Source organism: Octopus sinensis, linkage group LG1 (assembly GCF_006345805.1).
Source record: "Octopus sinensis linkage group LG1, ASM634580v1, whole genome shotgun sequence".
NCBI lineage: Eukaryota > Metazoa > Mollusca > Cephalopoda > Octopoda > Octopodidae > Octopus > Octopus sinensis.
This window is the reverse complement of record NC_042997.1, coordinates 54,486,311-54,507,618: the sequence shown is the minus strand read 5'-3', so window position 1 is coordinate 54,507,618 and position 21,308 is coordinate 54,486,311. Positions and strand designations below refer to the sequence as shown.

The 21,308-nt window shown below is 34.1% G+C and overlaps 2 protein-coding genes across 4 annotated transcripts; both read left to right on the top strand.

Moving 5' to 3' along the window:
- Positions 1-30: 30 nt before the first annotated feature.
- On the top strand, positions 31-8,440 carry LOC115214191 (zinc finger protein 708-like). Of its 2 annotated transcripts, none has more exons than XM_036500935.1 (2): positions 31-117; positions 6,959-8,440. In XM_036500935.1, the coding sequence occupies exon 2, from the start codon at positions 7,362-7,364 to the stop codon at positions 8,358-8,360; it is 999 nt and encodes a 332-aa protein (XP_036356828.1). In that variant the 5' UTR covers positions 31-117; positions 6,959-7,361; the 3' UTR covers positions 8,361-8,440. The 2 variants fall into 2 exon arrangements, with proteins under 2 accessions (XP_036356828.1, XP_029639155.1); XM_029783295.2 differs by lacking the exon at positions 31-117 and adding an exon at positions 4,847-5,407.
- A 1,579-nt stretch (positions 8,441-10,019) lies between these two features.
- LOC115213670 (zinc finger protein 836-like) lies at positions 10,020-15,697 on the top strand. Of its 2 annotated transcripts, none has more exons than XM_029782591.2 (2): positions 10,020-10,517; positions 13,854-15,697. In XM_029782591.2, exon 2 carries the CDS (start codon positions 14,256-14,258, stop codon positions 15,588-15,590), a length of 1,335 nt encoding a protein of 444 aa, XP_029638451.1. In that variant the 5' UTR covers positions 10,020-10,517; positions 13,854-14,255; the 3' UTR covers positions 15,591-15,697. The 2 variants fall into 2 exon arrangements, with proteins under 2 accessions (XP_029638451.1, XP_029638450.1); XM_029782590.2 differs by lacking the exon at positions 10,020-10,517 and adding an exon at positions 12,395-12,788.
- The last annotated feature ends 5,611 nt before the right edge of the window (positions 15,698-21,308 follow it).

The window sequence follows — 21,308 nt, the reverse complement described above, 5'->3', positions numbered from 1 at the left end:
CTGAAGAAAGATCATATCTTTGTGATGTATGTAAGGAAACATTTTCTAGAAGTGATAATTTAACTAAACACAAACATAACCACACAGGATAAAAACCATAGCTAGGTGATATCCGTGGTAAAATATTTTTTTTTGCAAATAATATCTGATAATGTCCAGTATTCTAGTTTATTCGAGGTCCTATTACATCTTTTATATGTACTGAATATTTAACCATCTTAGCATTTCATGTCACAATTAGTATTAATTATGCCTGTAAAGTGGCAAGCTGGTAGAAGTGTTAGCATGCTGGGTAAAAAAATGTTTAGCAGCATTTTGTCCATCTTTATATTCTGAGTTCAAATTCTGCCAAGATCAACTTTGCCTTTCACTCTTTCAGAGTTGATAAAGTAAGTACCAGTTGAGCACTGGAGTCAAAGTAATCAGCTTCCCCATCCCAAACTTGATGGTCTTGTGTCAAAATTTGAAATCAGTATTGTGTATCTAGAGTATCTGAAGTGTGCTTTTTTATCTGGTATTGAACTTTTGGCTGCTTCTCTCTTAATGTTGAGCAAGCCACTGGGGTTTCTTATTTTCAGTTATTAATTGTCTCTTTGATTTTTGGCATGCTGACTTTTCTTCTAAAATCATATATATACACACATACATACAGATAGGTATATTTCATTATGTATATGTGTGCATGTATGAATATCTGCATAGTGTCAAATCTTTATTGTAACATGTATTATTTGCCCCTCTATCTCATGTCCCTCTCAACACATCCCTTTATCACCTATCTGTCATCCATACCTTTATCTCTGTGTGTATGTGTATAAGTGTGTGGTAGTATTGTAATATATGAAAACTGTAAAAGAAATAATGTCCAGAGATTTTAACTATTTAAAGAGAGAATTAATATATTCTCTACTTATTTCATATGACTTCCCCAAGAACAAAGTATTTCTCTTGTTTCTTAATAATTTAACTACTTTTATTCTGTAGATGGGTGATCTACCCCAAATGTATAAGAAATAATACAGATTTAATTCTCTCTTCCCATTTCATATATACTACATATGTGGGAAATTCTGTCTCTGGAGTTGTTAGCTAACTCCTCCTATATCATTTTATCAATTTTGATGAAACTTGACAGGAGTAGAACTCATGTCTGGAAACCTCATGGCATACTCAGATTGTTGAAAAAAATCAATAATAGGGTCCCTGGAAGGGATCCTTATATATATATCTAATATACTTCATTTTAACAGCTGAGGGAAATAACCTATTCACCTAGATTTTAACAGCCAAGGGAAATGACCCATTCATTTTCCTAAATTGTTTGGTATAAATCAAATTGAGTATTTGAACTCTTATAGTTACTTTCGCAGTTTATCCAGTACAACCCTTAAACAAGTAAATAGTATTTTCCTAAACAATAGATCCACTTATTTCAGTTAGTGACTTATTCACGAATATACCAACACTAGCACCGCTGAGGGTAATATTCTCTGGGAATGCACAAAAGCCCTTTTTAGAGTTATTTACTTTGAATTGTTATTGTCTCGTATATGATTATCCTGTTATTACGTAACATGCTTCATGATTTTAGTATACATACCTTATTAGTATTTCCTCCTAAATTCTATATACTATGGGAATGTATTAAAGCCTTTTTCGGCGCTACTTTATTTGAATTCTCACTATTGGGTAACTAATTTTATGTTATTACATAACTGACTTCAAAATTTGGGTATTCATACCTTATTGGGCATTTCTAAAAACAAGATCCTGTGTAAGACACTTCGGTATTCTCTGTAAATGCACAAAAACTGTTTCAAGGTCTACATACTTTGTATTCTTATTGGATTAGCAAAACAGTTATGAGAAAGGAACCAAGGAATAAGCCCTGCTTTCCCGGGAATCACTAGGTATGTCAGCTAGTGTATATATATATATCTACACACACTTGTGCACACACAACACCCTAACAAATATTAATCACACACATACACGCACACATATACACACACCATTCTACCAAATATTAAACACACACAGACACATTTACATACACCACAATAAACCCTGGGACCAGTCAAAAACAGTCAACACACAGAGACATAAACACATGTATATATATATATACACACACACACTCAGAGCATTCTGACCTCTCAGACCAGTCCTAAAAACCACTGAACCATGAAAGACTAAAGCGAAACAACAAAAATTTCCTTTCAATTCCACATTGCTCCTCCTTCTCCCCACCCAAACCAACATCTCACATTGTCCCTTTAAATAGTAATGAACCTTTATTTAGCTTCACAGAAAATGGTAAAACAGGTCAGTTTATCCCAAATTCTTTGTAAACTCCTAAATATATCTCCTTCTGTATATGACCTTTCTGAACTTATAATTTTCTATGTATATATATAGATATTTCCTAACAAACATGATTTCTAATGAAATCATAATATTTTTTATGAACTTTTTAATATTTTCTCAAGATTTTTCCTTGTAAACTGTTTTAACATTTTTCTTATTATTATCAAAAGAATGTATATATGTATTGTAATATTTTGTGACAACCAGTACTTAACACAACGAAGTTTTTACCAAGCTTTTACATTTTACTTTTGACAATCTTTTTCTAAAAAGGTGAAACCGGTCAAGTGAATAAACACCTTTTAAAATTGCATTTTCAAACCTTTCATATATATTTCCACTCCTGTGGTATCTTACAACTTCACTTTGTTATATATAAACACCACACGAGTCCCGAAAATGCCACCTAAGTCACAACAAACAGAAAACTTATTGGAACCAAAGCATCCTAAAAGAATTACAAGAAATCTCCTCCAAACTTTCCTAACAATGTTATTGGATGAATAATACTTAGAAATATGCGAAATTGTTTGTAATCTATTTGCTGAAATGTATAACTATACCTTTTTATCGAAATATAAATTTTAAAGAGGGAGTATTATCAATTATATCAAATTTAAATGGTTTGTTATTGTTAATATTGTACACAAATAAATGACACTTTCCAAAGTTCCTTAATTGTCTTTTTTGTTGTTTTTTAATGCTAATCCCTCACTGTCATGTATTACTGGAAGATGCACATGTCTACAACTTTCATGATAAATGCAATACTTAATCCCAGTAATAGTTTTCTGTGGTGACCATAATGTTCTTTTGATCAATGATATACAATTAGTAACATGAATGGCTGGTTATAACAATCATTGGATCTGCCGAAGATCTATTCCATTTCATGCACAGATTTTGTAGTTAATTTTTTTAAAGTAAACACTTTGAAACTTCGGATACTGGTAGAATGTGTCACATAGAACAATTTTGACAAAATTTTGTATTTTAGAAGTTATTTCATGTTAAAGTTGTCATATTTGGGTAATTTTAACAAATCAATGACGTGTATTCAGCTGGTTAAAAAGGGCTTTGTTAGGGGAAATTTTCAGTTTGTTGTCAAAGATTCATCGTTTTGTCAATGGACCCGAAAGTTGTTGTTCGCAAACAGCAGCAGTAATTTTCTTCAGCTGAATACACATCATTGATTGGTTAAAGTTACCCAAATACAACAACTTTAACATGAAATAACTTCTAAAATACAAAATTTTGTCAAAAATGTTAAGAGTAAGCCCTGTTCTACGTGACACATTCTACCAGTATCCAAAGTTTCAAAGTATTTAGTTAAAAAAAAATTAATTGAAAAATCTGTGCACGAGATGGAATGGCTGGTCATAATAATCAGTGGATCCAAAGTGGACCACGATCAGAACATACGCTGTACAAAATTGTGCAGAGATAAATTTGTCATATTTTGTAATTCGTTAGTGGAGTTCTAGGGCAGCATAGGGGGGAAAACAACATCAATGTCAGAAATGACAAGGGGACTAATGCAGTTTTGCACTTCTTGAAAAATGCATATTTTTGAAAAAAGTTTTTACATCTCTATCTTTTAGATGACGGAGATTACGAATATATCCCGAATATGTCAGAAACCACGTTTTCAAAATTTTTAATTCAATAATCATATAGATATATGTATAAAGAGATGGATAGATATGTCTTCCTGGGGCAAAGACCATAGTAACACCGTCTTCTATAGGACCGCCACATTTAGTAGCCAAATATATTATTTAAGGCAAACACAAGTAAAACGTAATTCTTTTCACTTTAATGTTTTTGTATGTATTTAATTTCGATTTACATATGTTCTTCAGTTCGCTCTGATCTCTTTAGAGCAAACAAAATCAAAAATTTAAATTATGGGGCGGGTTTTAAATTTATTTATATATTTTTTGCATATTCGTAATCTTCGTAGGAATCCGAAAAATTTTTGGAAAGACTTCCCCCCCCCCGCCTACCATTTTCTCGCAAATTATTTAAAAAAAAAAAAAAAAAATTTTTTTTACTGTTTTTATTTATTTATTTGCTAAAAACCCACGTTTTCGGATATGGAAATTCCGGAAAATTATCAAAAATTTTTAATTTCTCCCCACCCCCACCCCAATTTCTTAATTTTTCACTTTTTTTCTCAGAATCATAATCTCCGTATTTTCTCGCATATTTTGAAAAAAAAATTCTGAACAAAAAGTTAAAAATGAAGACTTTAGGGGTAATTTGAAAATGCCGATTTTTGCCAATTTTTTTTTTGCAGATTCGTATTCTCCGTAGCCGAAGACGTGTGTAGAAAAAAAATAAAATTACAAAACGGGGGTGTCTTTTGTGGGGTACAAAAAGAAGTCTTGCCAAATTTTTTTCAGAAAAATGCATTTTTCAAGGAGAGGTGCGAAACTGCATTAGCTCCATGACAAGAATAGTCGTGATGAAAAGTATAAAAAAAATTTGACCTCTGTGATGAAGAAACCTACGTAGCCACTTAAAACTATTACCGATTTGGGCGGAGGTAACGAATACGTACACCACCCGTTATCGGCATAACAAAAACCCTAACCCTAAACATTAAATGCCGGGTGTACGTATTCTTTACTTTCGCCCAGATTTGTCTTAAAAACCGAAAGGCTAATGTAATCTAAGGTAAACTCTATCAGGAAACAATGACCTGATGCACCTGGTTAGATTTCTGTTGTTGTAACACTCTCTACTGATTAGAGTTGAATTCTTCCCCTATGTTCAATGTCACTTCCGCTATGTCACCCGCTGCTAAATCTTTAAACATTTGTAGTTTTATTGCTTTCTCTTTAAACTGCTTTAATAATAACAAATTAATTAACTGCTCTAGTTAAAATAAAAGATTGTTCATAAGTCAAAAGGAAATAGCTATATCTTGTAAGTGGTACCTGAAGGAATTGGTTAAATTTCTCGATATTCTCATCAATTTGCAAGTCTAGCTACTTCAACACTGCTCGCATTATTTATCTTTTAACTACATTATTATGTAAGTATTATTAAAATATTTTAAGTATTTCTTTTATTAGAAACTTAGTATTGTATATTTGCATTTTTACTCCATTTTCATCATTCCCGCTCGCTACCAGATCCTGTTTTTTTTTTGTCTCTTTATAGTTAATCAAGTTTTCTAAAATGTATTTTGTTTCATATTTTGTAATTCATTTGGTCCTCATCTATTATTTAAATAATATCAGTGATTTACGTTGTAAAGATAAACAAAAGGATAAAAGTGTTGGTGATATGTTGGTATGATATTAATATCGGTATTTTCTCTTTGTCTCAAGGTGCTGTCACAGCAGCCGTTGGCATCGTCACGCTAATAAATGTTTTTCATTCGTTTGTTGACATTTTCTTCTTACTAAAAAAAAAAGAAAAGAAAAAAACGTAATCTGTCGCCGTCTAATATCACCTGGTTCCTTGAGTGTGTTTAAGAGTTCTCTCTCTGTTGTAAGCGTTCTAGCTAGGTTTAGAGTTTCAGGATACTCCCCTCTTTACATCCTACTAGTCTTCGAAGCCTTCTAAAGAGTCATGGACATTGCCTTCTCTCTTGACTAGAAAAGAAGAATTAGATGCCTTGCTAAGCAAAAAGAAAACAAAACCGACAATCAGGTGTCTACTGACATGGAAAAACGATGGAATTAGTCTTAGCCATCAACATTGCTATATGAATAATCATTCCGTATAAGTGTGCATACAGGTAGCCATCGATGGTATTTGCCCTGGGTGATGATAGTCTGTCGTTGCGAGGTAACACACTTTGGGTAAGCACATATTACGAAACATCTACTTTACTATTGTATACCATCAGTACCTGAGATCCTAAAGGTAATTGGTAATTCTTGCTTGGTTGGTTTGTACATCAGTGCAAAGCCTTACTATTTTCTGTCAAGACAGACACCGATTGTTTCAGGGTTAAGCCAGTGGAGTTCTAGTCACTGTGCAGTGCATTAATTTGTTGTTGTGACTCTGGTTCTGCTACATTTCGGCTTAACCCTTCAGGTGGCAACCTGCAATTCGATTGACTAATGATACTGTAAATACAAGTGGGAAGACAAAATCTATTATCATAGATGATATATTGTGATAATGTGTGATTATTGGATACTGATCTTTTAATATTTGTGTGATCCTAACGTCTTGTTTATAGGGGTTTAAATTAAAATCTTCCTTCAAAATTTTATGCTCATTTATGTTCCAAATGCCAGCTTAATCATTATTTTAAGAATTTTAAACAAAGCAGTGTATTTCACGAGAAATTGACAGAAATATGGTAACAAAAGGGTTAAATAGCTGTAGTAACATACTTCAGTATTGTGACCAGTGGTCACTAGACTCAATCATTCCAAGATCTACACCCTCGATCTTTGCTATTCATTTCCACTGCATCTATATATCAAAGTTTCTTCTCTATGTAAATATGTTCTGACTTGTTTTGGTTGTCATAGATTTCGGTACATGTACTCAATATCTTCACTTCAATAATCTCCATGTTAAACTCTTCATTGTTCCATATATCTTTTGTTGTCTTTTATTGCAGGTTATCAGATGACATTGAAATAAAAATATTTTACGAAACATTATCAACACATTTAACAACTACAGGAAACTGAAATTAACTTCAAGCTGAAGTCAGCAAGTATCTACAATTCTTGGCTGAATGGGTGTGAAAAATTGCAAGAATTCTTTTACAAATTTCTACCAGAAGATTCTATCTACTTATTAAACATTGGAGATTTACCATGAAGCTTTACTTCGCTCATGTAATGACTTTGATATCTAGATATGATGGTTAACTAGAGATAAATAACCATTTAGTTGTTGGTTTTTAATGTCAAGGTTCCATTCAAATAAATCCACTTGAAGTTCTTTCTTAAGACTGGATACTGTTAGAGTTGAGCAAAGACAATCATACACAAACAATATAGATTAAAAAGAAAATAATGGATGAAAAATCAGAACATGAAACTACTGAGTCATCTAATCAAACACAGGAAAATGCAGAAGTGAAACCACACCCTTGTGATAAATGTGGAAAGTTATTCACTACAAGTAATTTGTTGTCCTGCCATAAATGTGCTGATGCAGGAAAAGAAATTCACTCCTGTGATATCTGTGGTAAAATATTCTCAGAAAGTAGTTCTTTAGCTTCCCATGAGTGTATTCCCACAGGTGAGAAACCATACCACTGTGATATTTGTGGTAAATCATTCTCTCAAAGTAGTAATTTCTCTCGACACAAACATATTCATACAGGAAGAAAACCATACCACTGTGATATTTGTGGTAAAAATTTCTCCCAGAAAGATAGTTTCTCTCGACACATACGTGTTCACACAGGAGAGAAACCATACCATTGTGATGACTGCGGTAAAGCTTTTTCTGAGAATGGTCACTTAGTTGCCCACAAACGCACTCACACCAGAGAGAAACCATACCGTTGTGATGTCTGTGGTAAGGCATTCTCTGTAACCAGTAATTTAGTGACCCATAAACGTATTCATACAGGGGAAAAACCATATCATTGTGATGTCTGTGGCAAATCATTCTCCATATCTAGTACTTTAGCTTCCCATAAACGCATTCACACAGGAAAAAGACCGTATTACTGTGATATTTGTGGTAAGACATACTCTGGGAGTTTTGAGTTGACTCGTCACAAACGCATTCACACAGAAGAGAGACCTTATGACTGTGATATTTGTGGTAAAACATGTTCCGGAAGCGCTAATTTGTCTCGCCACGTTCGTATTCACACAGGAGTAAGACCATACCACTGTGATATTTGTGGTAAAACATTCTCACAAAACAGTCATTTTGCTCGACACAAACGTATTCATACAGGTGAAAAGCCATACCACTGTGATATCTGTGATGAAACATTTTCTCGAAGTGATAATTTAACTAAACATAAACGTACCCACACAGGAGAGAAACCATAAATGTACAATATCTCTAGTCAGATGTTTTCTACAAATTATATATTTTAAAATAAATTAATTTGTTTTTTTGGATTTCATCACTCTACTGTCAAGTTCATTATTCAATACTGGCGATCTTTCTGAGATTCCATTATATCTTTTATATGCACAGTATTTGATTAGCAGTATATTTAATGTGTGTGTTACTGTTAATTACTCATTTACATTTCAAGCATTTGAAGTACCTATCCTCTCTCAATTTGCCATATTATTCCTATATATTTTGTATACCTTTCTCTGTACACAGTATCAAACTCCTACCTCTTTTCTTACATGTTGAGCAAGCAACATGTAAGACAGTACTGGGATTTCATACTCTCTGCTACAGAAATATTCTACAGATTGATAAATGTTAAGTAGACTGGGATGGTATTTACTGAAACTTTTTCTTGTAGTTGTCTCACTAAAAATATGGTTACCTGTAGTTTTACATCTTGACTGGTAAGATTGATGTTCAGCTTGAATAATTATAGCTTAATGTTTAAAAGAAAAAATGGATATGTGATGTACTTCAGAAGGTTGCAATATCTGTAAGAAACATCCTGATGTTTTTAGACATACCACTGTCTCTTTTACTCTCACTAACTACCATCTTTGTTATGTTATCATCACTTTCTTCTACTATGATACATTATCTTTGTTGCTATGCCATCAAGTTAGTCATATTTTTCTTTTCAACCTTTTACATGTAGCCATCATTTTTTTCCCCTACTGTTCTCTGTTTCTTTCATCACATATACATACTCTTTCACATTCTTGGTTATCACTGCCCCTTTGTTTATACTTTGTCACATGCCGGTAAAAAACTGAGACTACGTAGAAAAGAAAGAAAGTCTAGCAGGGAACAGAGTAACTTCTCAAATGTTGATTCAATAACAAAATATGCTTTGTACTCATTGTAAAGTAACTGGTGTTTAAATAGCAACACTGTAGGCTAGAATGGACTCTTTGGTCATGCCTAGAATATGACAGCCACAGTGTAGTAGTTTGTGTTTTGGAAGGGCATTTAACAATAGAAACAAAACCCAGAGTAGGTCATATGAGTTAGACACTGAAAAAAAACAAAACAAAGCTAGATGATGACAACTCATCCAACCCATTTCAGCATGGACAATCAGGTGTGAAATGATGATAATGATGACAGCCCGTTAAAGTAGCTAAGAGAGTTGATGGTTGTAATATGTTACTGATAGAAGCATTGCTAATCAGGTGAATGACTTCTATGTGAACTAGGATGTTTGTTGTATTTGTGCTCGTATTTTCTAGTCTTGAAAAAGAAGACAAATCTTTGGCTGTATTGAAAATGTGCAGGAGTGATGAGGAGGTCTAACAGTTGTAACAACCTCAACATTTCTAGTTGTGTACTGTTCATATTTATTTGAGAGGATAATATGTGAGCATCATAAATAGATATATGACAAAATGATACTTAAGTAAACCATGACAAAACTCCACTGAATGACAATGTATCTACTAGAACATTCAAATAGTTAATACAGTATTTGTGAAACTCACTCTGTATGAGAATATATAGAGAGTAGAAAATTATGCAACCTCATTAAAGCAGAATCTTAAAATATATTGCTTTGTAGGTTGTTTCTTATAACTTTTTCAAAGAATGCACTATCATTTTATTCTGATCATTCTCTATATATAAATGTAGTGGTCAGCAAGATTTTCCAATTAAAATGGTACATTTATACTGTTGAAAATATGGTAGCGAAGATTGTTTCTATATTTTACTGAATTAAGACATACCTTTATTAATGTATATTAAATGTAAAATTCATCATCATCATCATTTAATGTCCTTCCATACTGGCATGGGTTAGACAGATTGAAAGAAGCTGGCAAGTCCGAAGATTATGCCAAGCGTTAAATTTATAATAATGTTTAAGGTGATATTTTTTTAAAGGTATTTCAGCATCAATTAATAATGAAAGATGAAAACTGACATTACAGTTGGACAGGTATGGAGAAGAGGACAGAGGTGCAATTAATAGCTCAACCTACTTGATGGCAGAGAAAGAAGTGGAGCATTTGGTTAAACTCAGCCTCAGAATTTAAGCAAATAAGGGGATAGCTGATTTGATGAGATGAAGAAAAAGAGAAATTAAGGTAGGAGTTGGAATCCACGAATTTTTAAAAGTCGGAGAAGAGGTTAAGGTAATCATTGGAATATGAGATGTCCAACAAATTAATAGAGGAAGTGAACGATGGCACTGACATAATTAATGATTGTATCACTCTGAGTTGGGAACCAACAAACTAATATAAATTCTGGACTTCAAGGTAACCAATTAACTGGCATGGGTAGAGCATATTCAGGCACACTGATAGAATTCTCCCGAAAAGAAGAAACAACTGAAGGTTATGATTAGTTCAGCAGTGCATAGAAAAGTAATGGTGCTGTTTTTGAGTTTGGTATGATGGTCAAGAAATAATTTAAGGACTTGGGAGCCACTTTTCATAAGGGATGGTAACAAGTTAGTGAAAGAAGGAAGTGGCAGAGAGCATGAAAGAAGTTTAAGGGACAAAAACATAATGGATGTGGAATGGGAAGATTGCTATCAATAGTGGTAAAGAATGTATTGGTTGCAGTGAGCATGGTTGTTATATAGCTTGTAAAGTGGTTTGTTGAGATGACAGACCACTACACTATGACAGCATTCTTGTCAGTCAGTTTGACAATGAATTGTCAAGATGTTGATGCATATTCAAGCACTTCTTGAAATCAAAGCAGCCTAAAAGTAGTTGGTACACCTTGGTATAAAAAGTTGTAATAACTGAGGTTGGGAATCAGTTGAGACTGGTTTCTTTGATATTGATCCACAGTCTGTAAAGTTGAGCTTGGTCTCTGTGAGAATGGTTCTTTAAATTTTTTTTTGATATATCAGGAAACTGTAATAGTCTGGAAATCAGTCATAGATTAAGTAGAGATACATACTAAGAATAAAATGTTAGCTATTGTGGAGTGGTGAGTTCAGATAGAATCACTATAGCATTTGTATGAAAGACAAATGGAAAGTTGGTACATAAGTTGATAGAGCTTAGGACTTTGGTGTTGCAGAAAACAGGACATTATAATAGATGAGAATGTAACTTAAAGGACAGAATAAAGCATTTAAGGCAAGTGACGACTTAGGCAGCAAATATATAATACATAGATGCAAGAATAGATGATGAGCAAGCAATGAAAAATCTGAAATTTTTTAAGATTTAAGAATAGCTACAGACTATAAACTATACAGGACTTGCTTGAAATTTTGAAAGGTTTAAGAATTGCTGTTGACATTTAAGGACTTTAAAAAAAAATGGATGACTTAGGATTAAGGAAAACAGCATAGCAAAACTAGAAACCCAGTCTGGAAAAGTAAGGAGCAATCTTTGATATGAAAATGCTTCATAAAAGGCTTTGAGAACACACATTAGTTCTAGGTTAGCATACAGAAAGCTACATTAGCAGTCATATATGACAGAATAATTCAGAAATTTCAGTGTGAAAGATTTTATGATCAGTATGACCATAAAATAACCTCTATGCGATATTCACTCAAACAGCTTTTGTTTTTTTTTTTAAAAAAGAGAGTGCATTTTGTAATGCACTTAAGTACTTTGGAAAAAAAGATGGACAGAGCTGGACCACCTTTGATCACAGATATGCTGGTTCAAGAATATCTTCAAATTAAACAACAAGGAAAGCCACACCAGAAAACGAAGCTCTAAATATATTACTCTTTACTCTCTTTTACTTGTTTCAGTCATTTGACTGCGGCCATGCTGGAGCACCGCCTTTAATCGAGCAAATCGACCCCGGGTCTTATTCTTTTGTAAGCCCAGTACTTATTCTATCGGTCTCTTTTGCCGAACCGCTATGTAACGGGGACGTAAACACACCAGCATCGGTTGTCAAGCAATGCTAGGGGACAAACACATATCTATTTATATATATATACGACGGGCTTCTTTCAGTTTCCGTCTACCATATTGCCGGCAAAAAAACAAAAAAAAGACAGGAAGACGGAATAGACAAATCGGAAACACCGCAGCCCTAAAAAAAAGAGTGACTGACAACAAACACAAACTTCAGCATGTATATCACTCTCTAATGCATAGAGGCTAGTTTTACCGGTTCTTCCTCTACAGTCAATGATACTTCCGTTATGTCATCCTCGTTCGTTTACAATTTATAAACATTGTTGATATATCATTTCTCTATATTTATTCAGTCTTAGTAATAGTCAATCAACTACCGCAGTTGAATTTTTAAAATAAACTGTTCAGTAATGAGAAGAAAACAGAAAAGTAGTTGAATGTTCTGGTGAATCTATCCTCGCTGATTTAAAGTCTGACTTCAGTACATCTCATTATTTCATTTAACTACATAGAGTAAGTATCGCTATTATATTTTAGATATTTCTTCTCTCAAAATTGTATAATTTATATTTTCATTTCTACTTCAGCTACACCATGTACTATCTTGGCTTTTTAGGTGTGAAAGTGGGGGCTTTTATTTCTTCATTTTGACTTCTTTCTTTTCATTCTCAGATTTCAAAGCGATTGAATCAATACAAATAAAGAAAAATGTAATGGAACTTGTTCGTATTGAATGACATTCTCAAGAACATGTTGGTTATTAAATTTAGCTCTTCATATGTGTTTATGCTGAAACGTAAAGAATTATTACTCTCCCGCATAATCGTCACATCTTTTATTTATATTTCATTTTAATCGGTATCGTTGTTTGCGAACACTCGAATCGTCGGATCAACAAAATGAAATGAATGAGTTAAAACTTCATGCATAATTCCATTACCAAAAGTCTCCATTTTACTTTGTTTCGTAGTAAAATAGTATTTAGTTTTCAAGAAATGTATTTTATTTGATCTATTTATTTCAACTCTTTCTTTATTAATCGTTTATACGTTTTATATTCCGTGTCTTTCTCAACGATGTAATTTTTCGTTGTCCATAATAGGTTAACCATTTCTTTGGCGCTAGTTCGTCCGAGTTTCTCATTTTACAGTTTCATTTTGACTCTAGATTTACACACACACACACAGATTTATTTCCAAGAATTGATTTGGTTATGCATGAGGAGACAATGAAAGTTTGGGTCAAATGAAGTAATTTACTATTTACTTTGCATGTTAAGGTGTAGATATGTGCATTTTTGTTTGCTTCGATCGAGTGGACGCAATTATAATTGTAGGATGTTCTAATCATTATTTACAAAGCTTTATATAGTGGCCAGTGATCTTGGAAGGTCTTTTTCATTCCAAGATCCACATCAATTGTCCTCATCTATTTCCACAGCATTTGTATATCATTGGGTCTTTTCTTTGTAAATACATTCTGAGCATTCTTCCCATATTTGTAGTCATATCTTTTTTAGAATAATCTTTCGTATTAACACTTCATTATTCCTTATTCTTATGTTGTCTTCTGTTACAGGTTATCAGATAACATTGAGATTAAAATATTTCACAGAAGACTGAAAATAACTTCATCAACCTAATGTTAAGTATTTTCTATAACTCTTGGTTGAATGGATGTGAAAAAATTTATTTGGAACTAAGAATATTTGTAAAAGTTACAACACACGTTTACTGGACAATTTTCTGTACTTCGAGGATTTACCATGAATTTTTAACAGTCTTATGTGTAAGGATTTTAATATCTGGATATATTTTGTCAATTGGAGCTAGTTTAATAATGATCCTTTAGCTACTGGTTATTAATTTACAAAATTCTGTCTAATAAATTTACCTGAAGTTCTTTTTCAAGAGCCAAAACATCATTAGGCTTTAATAAAAACCATCATACAGAGAAAATATTGATTAAAAGAGAAAAGTTATGGATGAGACAACTGAGCCTGAAGCAACTGATTCATCTAATCAGACAGAAGAACATACAGAGGTGAAATTGCACCCTTGTGATATATGTTGGAAGTTATTCACTTCAAAGAAATTGTTATCTTCTCATAAATGTATTCACACAGGCAAAAAACAACATCAGTGTGATATTTGTGGTAAAACATTTGCTCAGAGTAGTCATTTCTCTCGACACAAACGCATTCACACAGGAGAAAAACCATACCGCTGTGATATTTGTGATAAAAGTTTCTCTCAAAAGTATAATTTCTCTCAACACAAACGTATTCACACTGGGGAGAAGCCATACCATTGCGATATTTGTGGTAAAGCATTCTCTGAGAATGGTGGTTTAGTCGCCCATAAACGTATTCATACAGGAGAAAAACCATACAAATGTGATATCTGTGATAAGGCATTTTCTGTGCCTGGCAATTTGGTTACCCACAAACGTGTTCACACTGGTGAAAAACCGTATCAGTGTGATATCTGTGGTAAATCCTATTCTGGAAGTTCTAACTTGTCTACACACAAACGTACTCACGCAGAAAAGAATCCATACCACTGTGATATCTGTGACAAATCATTTTCTGGAAGTGCTGCTTTGTCTCGCCACATACGTCTTCACACAGGAGAAAGACCATATCACTGTGATATCTGTGATAAATCATTCTCTCAAATTGCACATTTCTCTCGACACATACGTATACACTCAGGGGAAAGACCATATCACTGTGACGTATGCGGTAAAACATTCCCTGAAAGTGGTCATCTCTCTCGACACAAACGTATTCACACAGGGGAGAAGCCATATAATTGCGATGACTGTGGTAAAGCATTCTCTGAGAAAGGTCACTTAGTTGACCACAAACGTATTCACACAGGAGAAAAACCTTACCATTGTGATATTTGTGGTAGAGCATTTGCTCTTTCAAGTACTTTAGTTTCCCACAAACGTATTCACACAGGAAAGAGACCATACTACTGTGAAATCTGTGGTAAAACATATTCTGAAAGTGCTGATTTGGTTCTCCACAAACGTATTCACACAGAAGAAAGACCATATGACTGTGATATCTGTGGTAAAACATGTTCTGGAAGTGCTAATTTGTCACGTCACATACGTATCCACACAGGAGTAAGACCATACCATTGCGATGTCTGTGGTAAAACATTCTCTCAAAGTGGTCATTTCTCTCGACACAAACGTATTCACTCAGGAGAAAGACCATACCATTGTGATATCTGTAGTGAGACGTTTTCTAGAAGTGATAATTTAACTCAACACAAACGTATACACGCAGGAGAGAAACCGTAGCTATGATACATTCTTAATAAACTATTTTCTACAAATAACTCTGTTTTGTCATTAATTTGAGTATATGGATTTTATAACACTACTGTCCTTTTTTCTTCACCATCATTTTGCCAATGTTCTGCGCCATAAGGATGAAAGACTTGAGGTTGCAAGACAGTGTGTGAGAGAGAATCGTGACGTGGTAGGAGAGAAATGTGTTCGCAAGGATGACGGTTCACTTGCGCTAAATGAGGATGCAAAGAGAGAGGTTTGGAGACGCCACTATGGAAGGTTGCTGAATGAGGAAAATGAATGGGATAAAGAGAGTCTGCCTAATGTCGACCCAACAGAGGGACCAGCAATCCGAGTTGACAGTTCCTTAGTAGTTAAGGCAATTGCAAGCATGAAAACGGAAAGCCCCAGGCCCATCAGGAATTACTGCGGAGATGCTCAAAATATCTGGTAGTGTAGGCTATGGCGTAGTCACCCGTATAGTTAACCAAGTGATACACGAAGGAGTCATTCCCAATGACTGGTGTAGCAGCATAATAGTCAACTGCTACAAAGGTAAAGGTGACGCCCTAGATACAAATAACTACAGGGGTATCAAGCTGCTGGATCAGGTAATGAAGGTTACGGAGAGGGTCATAGCTCAACTAATTAGAGAGAGAGTTAGCTTAGATGAGATGCAGTTTGGGTTCGTGCCAGGGAAAAGTACTACTGATGCTATATTCCTGGTAAGACAGCTGCAGGAGAAATACCTAGCCAAAGATAAGCCCCTGTACCTGGCTTTTGTTGACATGGAGAAAGCCTTTGACAGGGTCCCCTGATCCCTTATCTGGTGGTCAATGAGGAAACTAGGGATAGATGAATGGTTAGTGAGAGCTGTGCGAGCCATGTACAGAGACGCTGCTAGTAAGGTGAGGGTTGGCAACAAGTACAGTGAAGAATTCCGGGTAGAGGTTGGGGTCCACCAAGGTTCAGTCCTCAGTCCCCTCCTATTTATCATAGTCCTCCAGGCAATAACAGAGGAATTCAAGACAGGATGCCCCTGGGAGCTCCTCTATGCTGATGACCTTGCTCTAAATGCATTGACATTCTGGTTTATATGAACAGATTGTCTTGCAGTTTGGATTGATTTTATAGGTTATCAGGTGTAGAATAGTGATAACCATGGCATTTGGTATGTTTGATGTTTGTGCGATAGCAGTTAATGGAATAGTATGAGTGTAAGAAGAATTCTAAATGGTTTGTTATGAAAAGACCCAATCATTTTTAGTTTCACTATAAGCCATTGTAGTAATATTAGAGCAAAGAGATAAAACCACTCATCTGTGTGCTAGTGGTTATAGTAAGTGAATCATTACAAATCAATCACTTCAATTAAGACAACATCGATAGTACCTCATACTCACCTGCTAAGTAAGTAACCAGTTTTCTGATACTTCTGTTGTAAAAATGATAACAGCCTTTCATTAGAAAAATTCAAGAATTTTAATCCCTCTTTATTCCTTGTATTAAGTTCAATGCTTCCATATCAGTGTATCATCTTTGAGTTACTATGAAAATGATACCATTGATATCGATTTTTGGAATATTTTAGACAAGGAGATTATAAAATCTATCCTTTTGCTTGTCTAATAGACAATCCTACCTTTGGGACTTAAGTGGAGATGTTTCAATGTTGTACAAATTAGCTTAGAATATTTCATTATTGTTTTCATAAATATAGTTGCACAGGAAAGAACTGATAAATGTAGTATTTTCACCAGGCATTAGCATCATATACAAATAGCCAAATAGAAACAATGTTTTTATTTATCTTAACCAAAATATATTGATATCATTTATCATTTACTTGTTTCAGTCATTTGACTGCAGCCATGTTGGGGCCCCATCTTGAAGGGTTTTAGTTGAACAAATAAACCCCAGGACTTATTTTTTAAGCCTAGTACTTATTCTATCCCTGTCCTTTGCTGACTGCTAAGTTACAGGTATGTAATCACACCAACACCTGTTGTCAAGCAGTGGTAGGAGACCTGTCATGTATATATATATATATACATACGACAGGCTTCTTTCAGGTTCCCTCTGTCAAATTCACTCTCAAAGCTTTGGTTGGCCAGAGGCTGTAATAGAAGACACTTACCCAAGGTACCACAGTGAGACTGAACTCGGAACCACATGGTTGGGAAGCAAGCTTCTTACCACACACCCACAACTAAAAATTATACATTTATCATCAATATAAGCATGTTTTATGTATACATATTTTTCAAAATGATCTTAACCAATTATTGTTTACTTTGAAGCTCTAAAATATCTTATCCTTTACTGATGAAGATTAAATGTTAGTAACATAGACTTTATGAGAGTTGAATAATGCGAAATATATGATGGTTACTGATAACCTTTTTATTTGTAGTAATAACTACTTGTAAGAAATGTAATTGATTAGTAAAATTCTATATAGAACGAAAATGGGTCTCCTGGAAAAAAAAGATCAATAGTTGTGAATGAAATAAAAACATTGTTGATAACTAATACAACTATAGAATAAACCGATGAATGAGATGTAAAAATGATTTACAATCGTAAGAGAAGGGAGAAATTGAGATGGGATGAAGAACACTACACTTGATTTTCTCCCCTCCATACACACAAGCATGTTCACTTTCCAGACATTTCTACATTACTGCATGTACTTTATACGCACTTTCTGACAAGTTGTGGTGCACCTGAGCACTGTATACAATAATTTCATTATTATTATTTAATTGGACAGTTGAGAGTGTATTGGAAATGAAGAAATGATGAGGTGAAGGTTATAACATCTATAACTCTTTTATCAACTCAATGGAATATTAAGAATATTTACAGCTTGCTTGTGTCACAGTGCAAATATCAAATAAGGAGACTTACAACTATAACATGTTTAAAACTTTTTCAATGTAATTGATATTTCACTAGTGTCCAGGCATGACACATATTACTGATTTATATTAAAGTGGAGGTAGTTTTGGCATACATATGGCATTAGTGAAAAACATAGCTGACCAGCTACTAATGAGATCAATGATTCATTATAATCACCTTTATGATGCAGTAACCTTAGCTTTATCTATTGATCATGTAGTTGGTGTGTAATTTGCAGAATTGCTTCCACTCAACAGGAATATCCAGTTTTTTTAACATCCCAGACAACAAATGTTAGAATGATAGAAAATAAATCTAAACATATAGTTGTTTTCTTGATTTTTTTTTGTGGGATGTCAGTTTATGATTTTGTTCTCATTGGGTTTACTGACTGTAGCTGCTTTGTTTTATGATGAAGAAGCCTGATTTTTTTATACAGTGTCTGTTATAACCATCATAACATTATTAAACACTAACTAATGTTTGTTATAACACTTATAGCATTATTAAATACCAGCAGTGCTCAGGTATTGTATCAAAATAACATCAAACAGAATGATTTGACATGAGAGAGAATCAGTTACTATTTCTGTTGGGTGTAGCTACATAGATGTCTTACTCATTGGCTCATATACATACATTGATAATAACACCCAGGCATTAATGAATGTTTATATATATGTGTGTGTGTGTGTGTGTATATATACAGTAATACCTCACTTTACGAGGCCCCCAGGTTTATGAGTTTTATTTTTCAAGCACAAGATCCAAATTTTGAATGAAGTGCAAAAGTTTCTACTACTATAACAAGTGCTTCTGCATATTACCAAGAAATTTATGCAGTGAAAAAAGTTTCTTCTAAGCAAACAACTCTAGGCATGTTTTTTAAAAAGAAATCTACAAGAGTCAACAGAGCATGCAAGGGAGAACTCGACTCGAACTTGCAAAGTGGAAATATTTTATTTTTACCTTTATATCTGGGACGTAGGACATCCCGGATAAAAATTTAAAATGCCCCCCCCCCCCCCGAAGTAAAGGTAGGCTGGATTGTAGCCACACTTCTATACAAGGAGGACAAGATACGATTGATCGAAATTACAAGAGACGGGCTAACAATTCCAGTCTGTTATATATTTTGAGTATTGTTATCACTAGTGATATCAAGATATAACTTTGTATTTTGTATTTTATGTGTAGATGTATATATATAGATGTACATGTAATATGTACACATATATACATGCACTAGCACTATGACCCGGCAACGACGGGTCTTTAATGCTAGTATATATATATAATATATTGTGCTGTTAAATATTTTAATACTTTCTTTTTTCCATGCATATTGTTTTTCTCTGTTATCTTGGTGCGGTACGTTGGATTAATTTAAGACTTTAGCTCTTATTTCTAGCAGGTAGATGCTTGTTAAGCATCATTACGCTTCATTCAAATTTATAATTCATAGCTATATAATGCTATTGTGCCTGCGATCCACCTATGTCACTGCTAGTGATATCAATTTTAAAATTTATCTACAGATGATATGAACAGTAGTGACATCTGATTTCAAATCTCAGTGTTTGAATGTTTTGCTTATATATATATATATATATATATATATTGATAAAAATGGTAAAACACAAAAGAATGAAAGAGACCTTGATATTATGTAAATAAAGGAATTTATCTGTAAATGTACTGTGTGACAATTATTCGGTTGCCATGATAAATCTCTGAGTTTCAGATGCCGAGGTGGAAATCCATGCCATCATCTCTTCAGTTATCCGGCCATCGGAAAAATACTATGAAAAATTTTTCCAATGGATAACTGAAGAGATGGTGGTGTGGATTTCCACCTCAACATCTGAAACTCGGAGTTTTATCATGGTTACTGAATAATTGTCACATATTACATTTACAGATATACATTTATGTATGTATGTACATGCATGTTTTGTCTTTGTGTCTTGACATCATAGGGTACTTATAAGCAACTATCACCATCATAGAAGCAGTGTCCTTTGTTTCCAATCTTCGGTGTAAATATGTATGCCCATGGGGAAATATGTTTGCTTTAAAACAAGTGAGGGTTGGCATAGACAACCAGATTGTAGAAAATGTCTCAATGAATTCCTTCTGACCCATGCAAGCATAGAAAGTGGACGTAAAAACGATGGTGATGTAAGTAGAGTGTGATTAAGGAAAAATATACATAAAACTATTATAGTATCATTATCAAAACTGGGAAGAACGTCACCGTACATTCAGTCTACAAGTACTTTTGCCTCCCAAACTATAGTCAATCCTTTTGTTCCTTTGCTAAAATTATCTCTATCAACTGTAAAGAATCTCATTCCCAAAGACAATCCTGTCAACTTTGTGCTATTGTATACACTTTTAACATCTCAAAGCTGTTTTGGCACATGGTCAGCAATTTCGAGGGAGGGGATATATCGACCCCAGTGTTCCACTGGTACTTATTTTATCGATCCCGAAAGGATGAAAAGCAAAGTCAACCCCAGCGACATTTGATCTCGGAGCGTAAAGCCAGAAAAAAATGCCGCTAAGTATTATTTTTCCGACGCCGTAACGTGTTCTGCCAGCTAGCCGCCTTGACAGCTGTTACGCCGGGTGAAATGCTTAGCGGAATTTCGTCCGTCCTTACCTTCTGAGTTCAAAGTCCGCTGAGGTCGACTTTGTCTTTTATTCTTTCGGAGGAGATAAAATAAAGTACCAGCTAAGTACTGAAGATGATGTATATCCTCCCTCGAAATTGTTGGCACTGTGCCAAAAATTGAAATCAACCTTCTCCAACATCTAGAA

Coding starts and splice junctions, on each gene's coding strand:
- LOC115214191 (XM_036500935.1), top strand. CDS start 7,362: ATGGATGAAAAATCAGAACATGAAACTACTGAGTCATCTAATCAAACA.
- LOC115213670 (XM_029782591.2), top strand. CDS start 14,256: ATGGATGAGACAACTGAGCCTGAAGCAACTGATTCATCTAATCAGACA.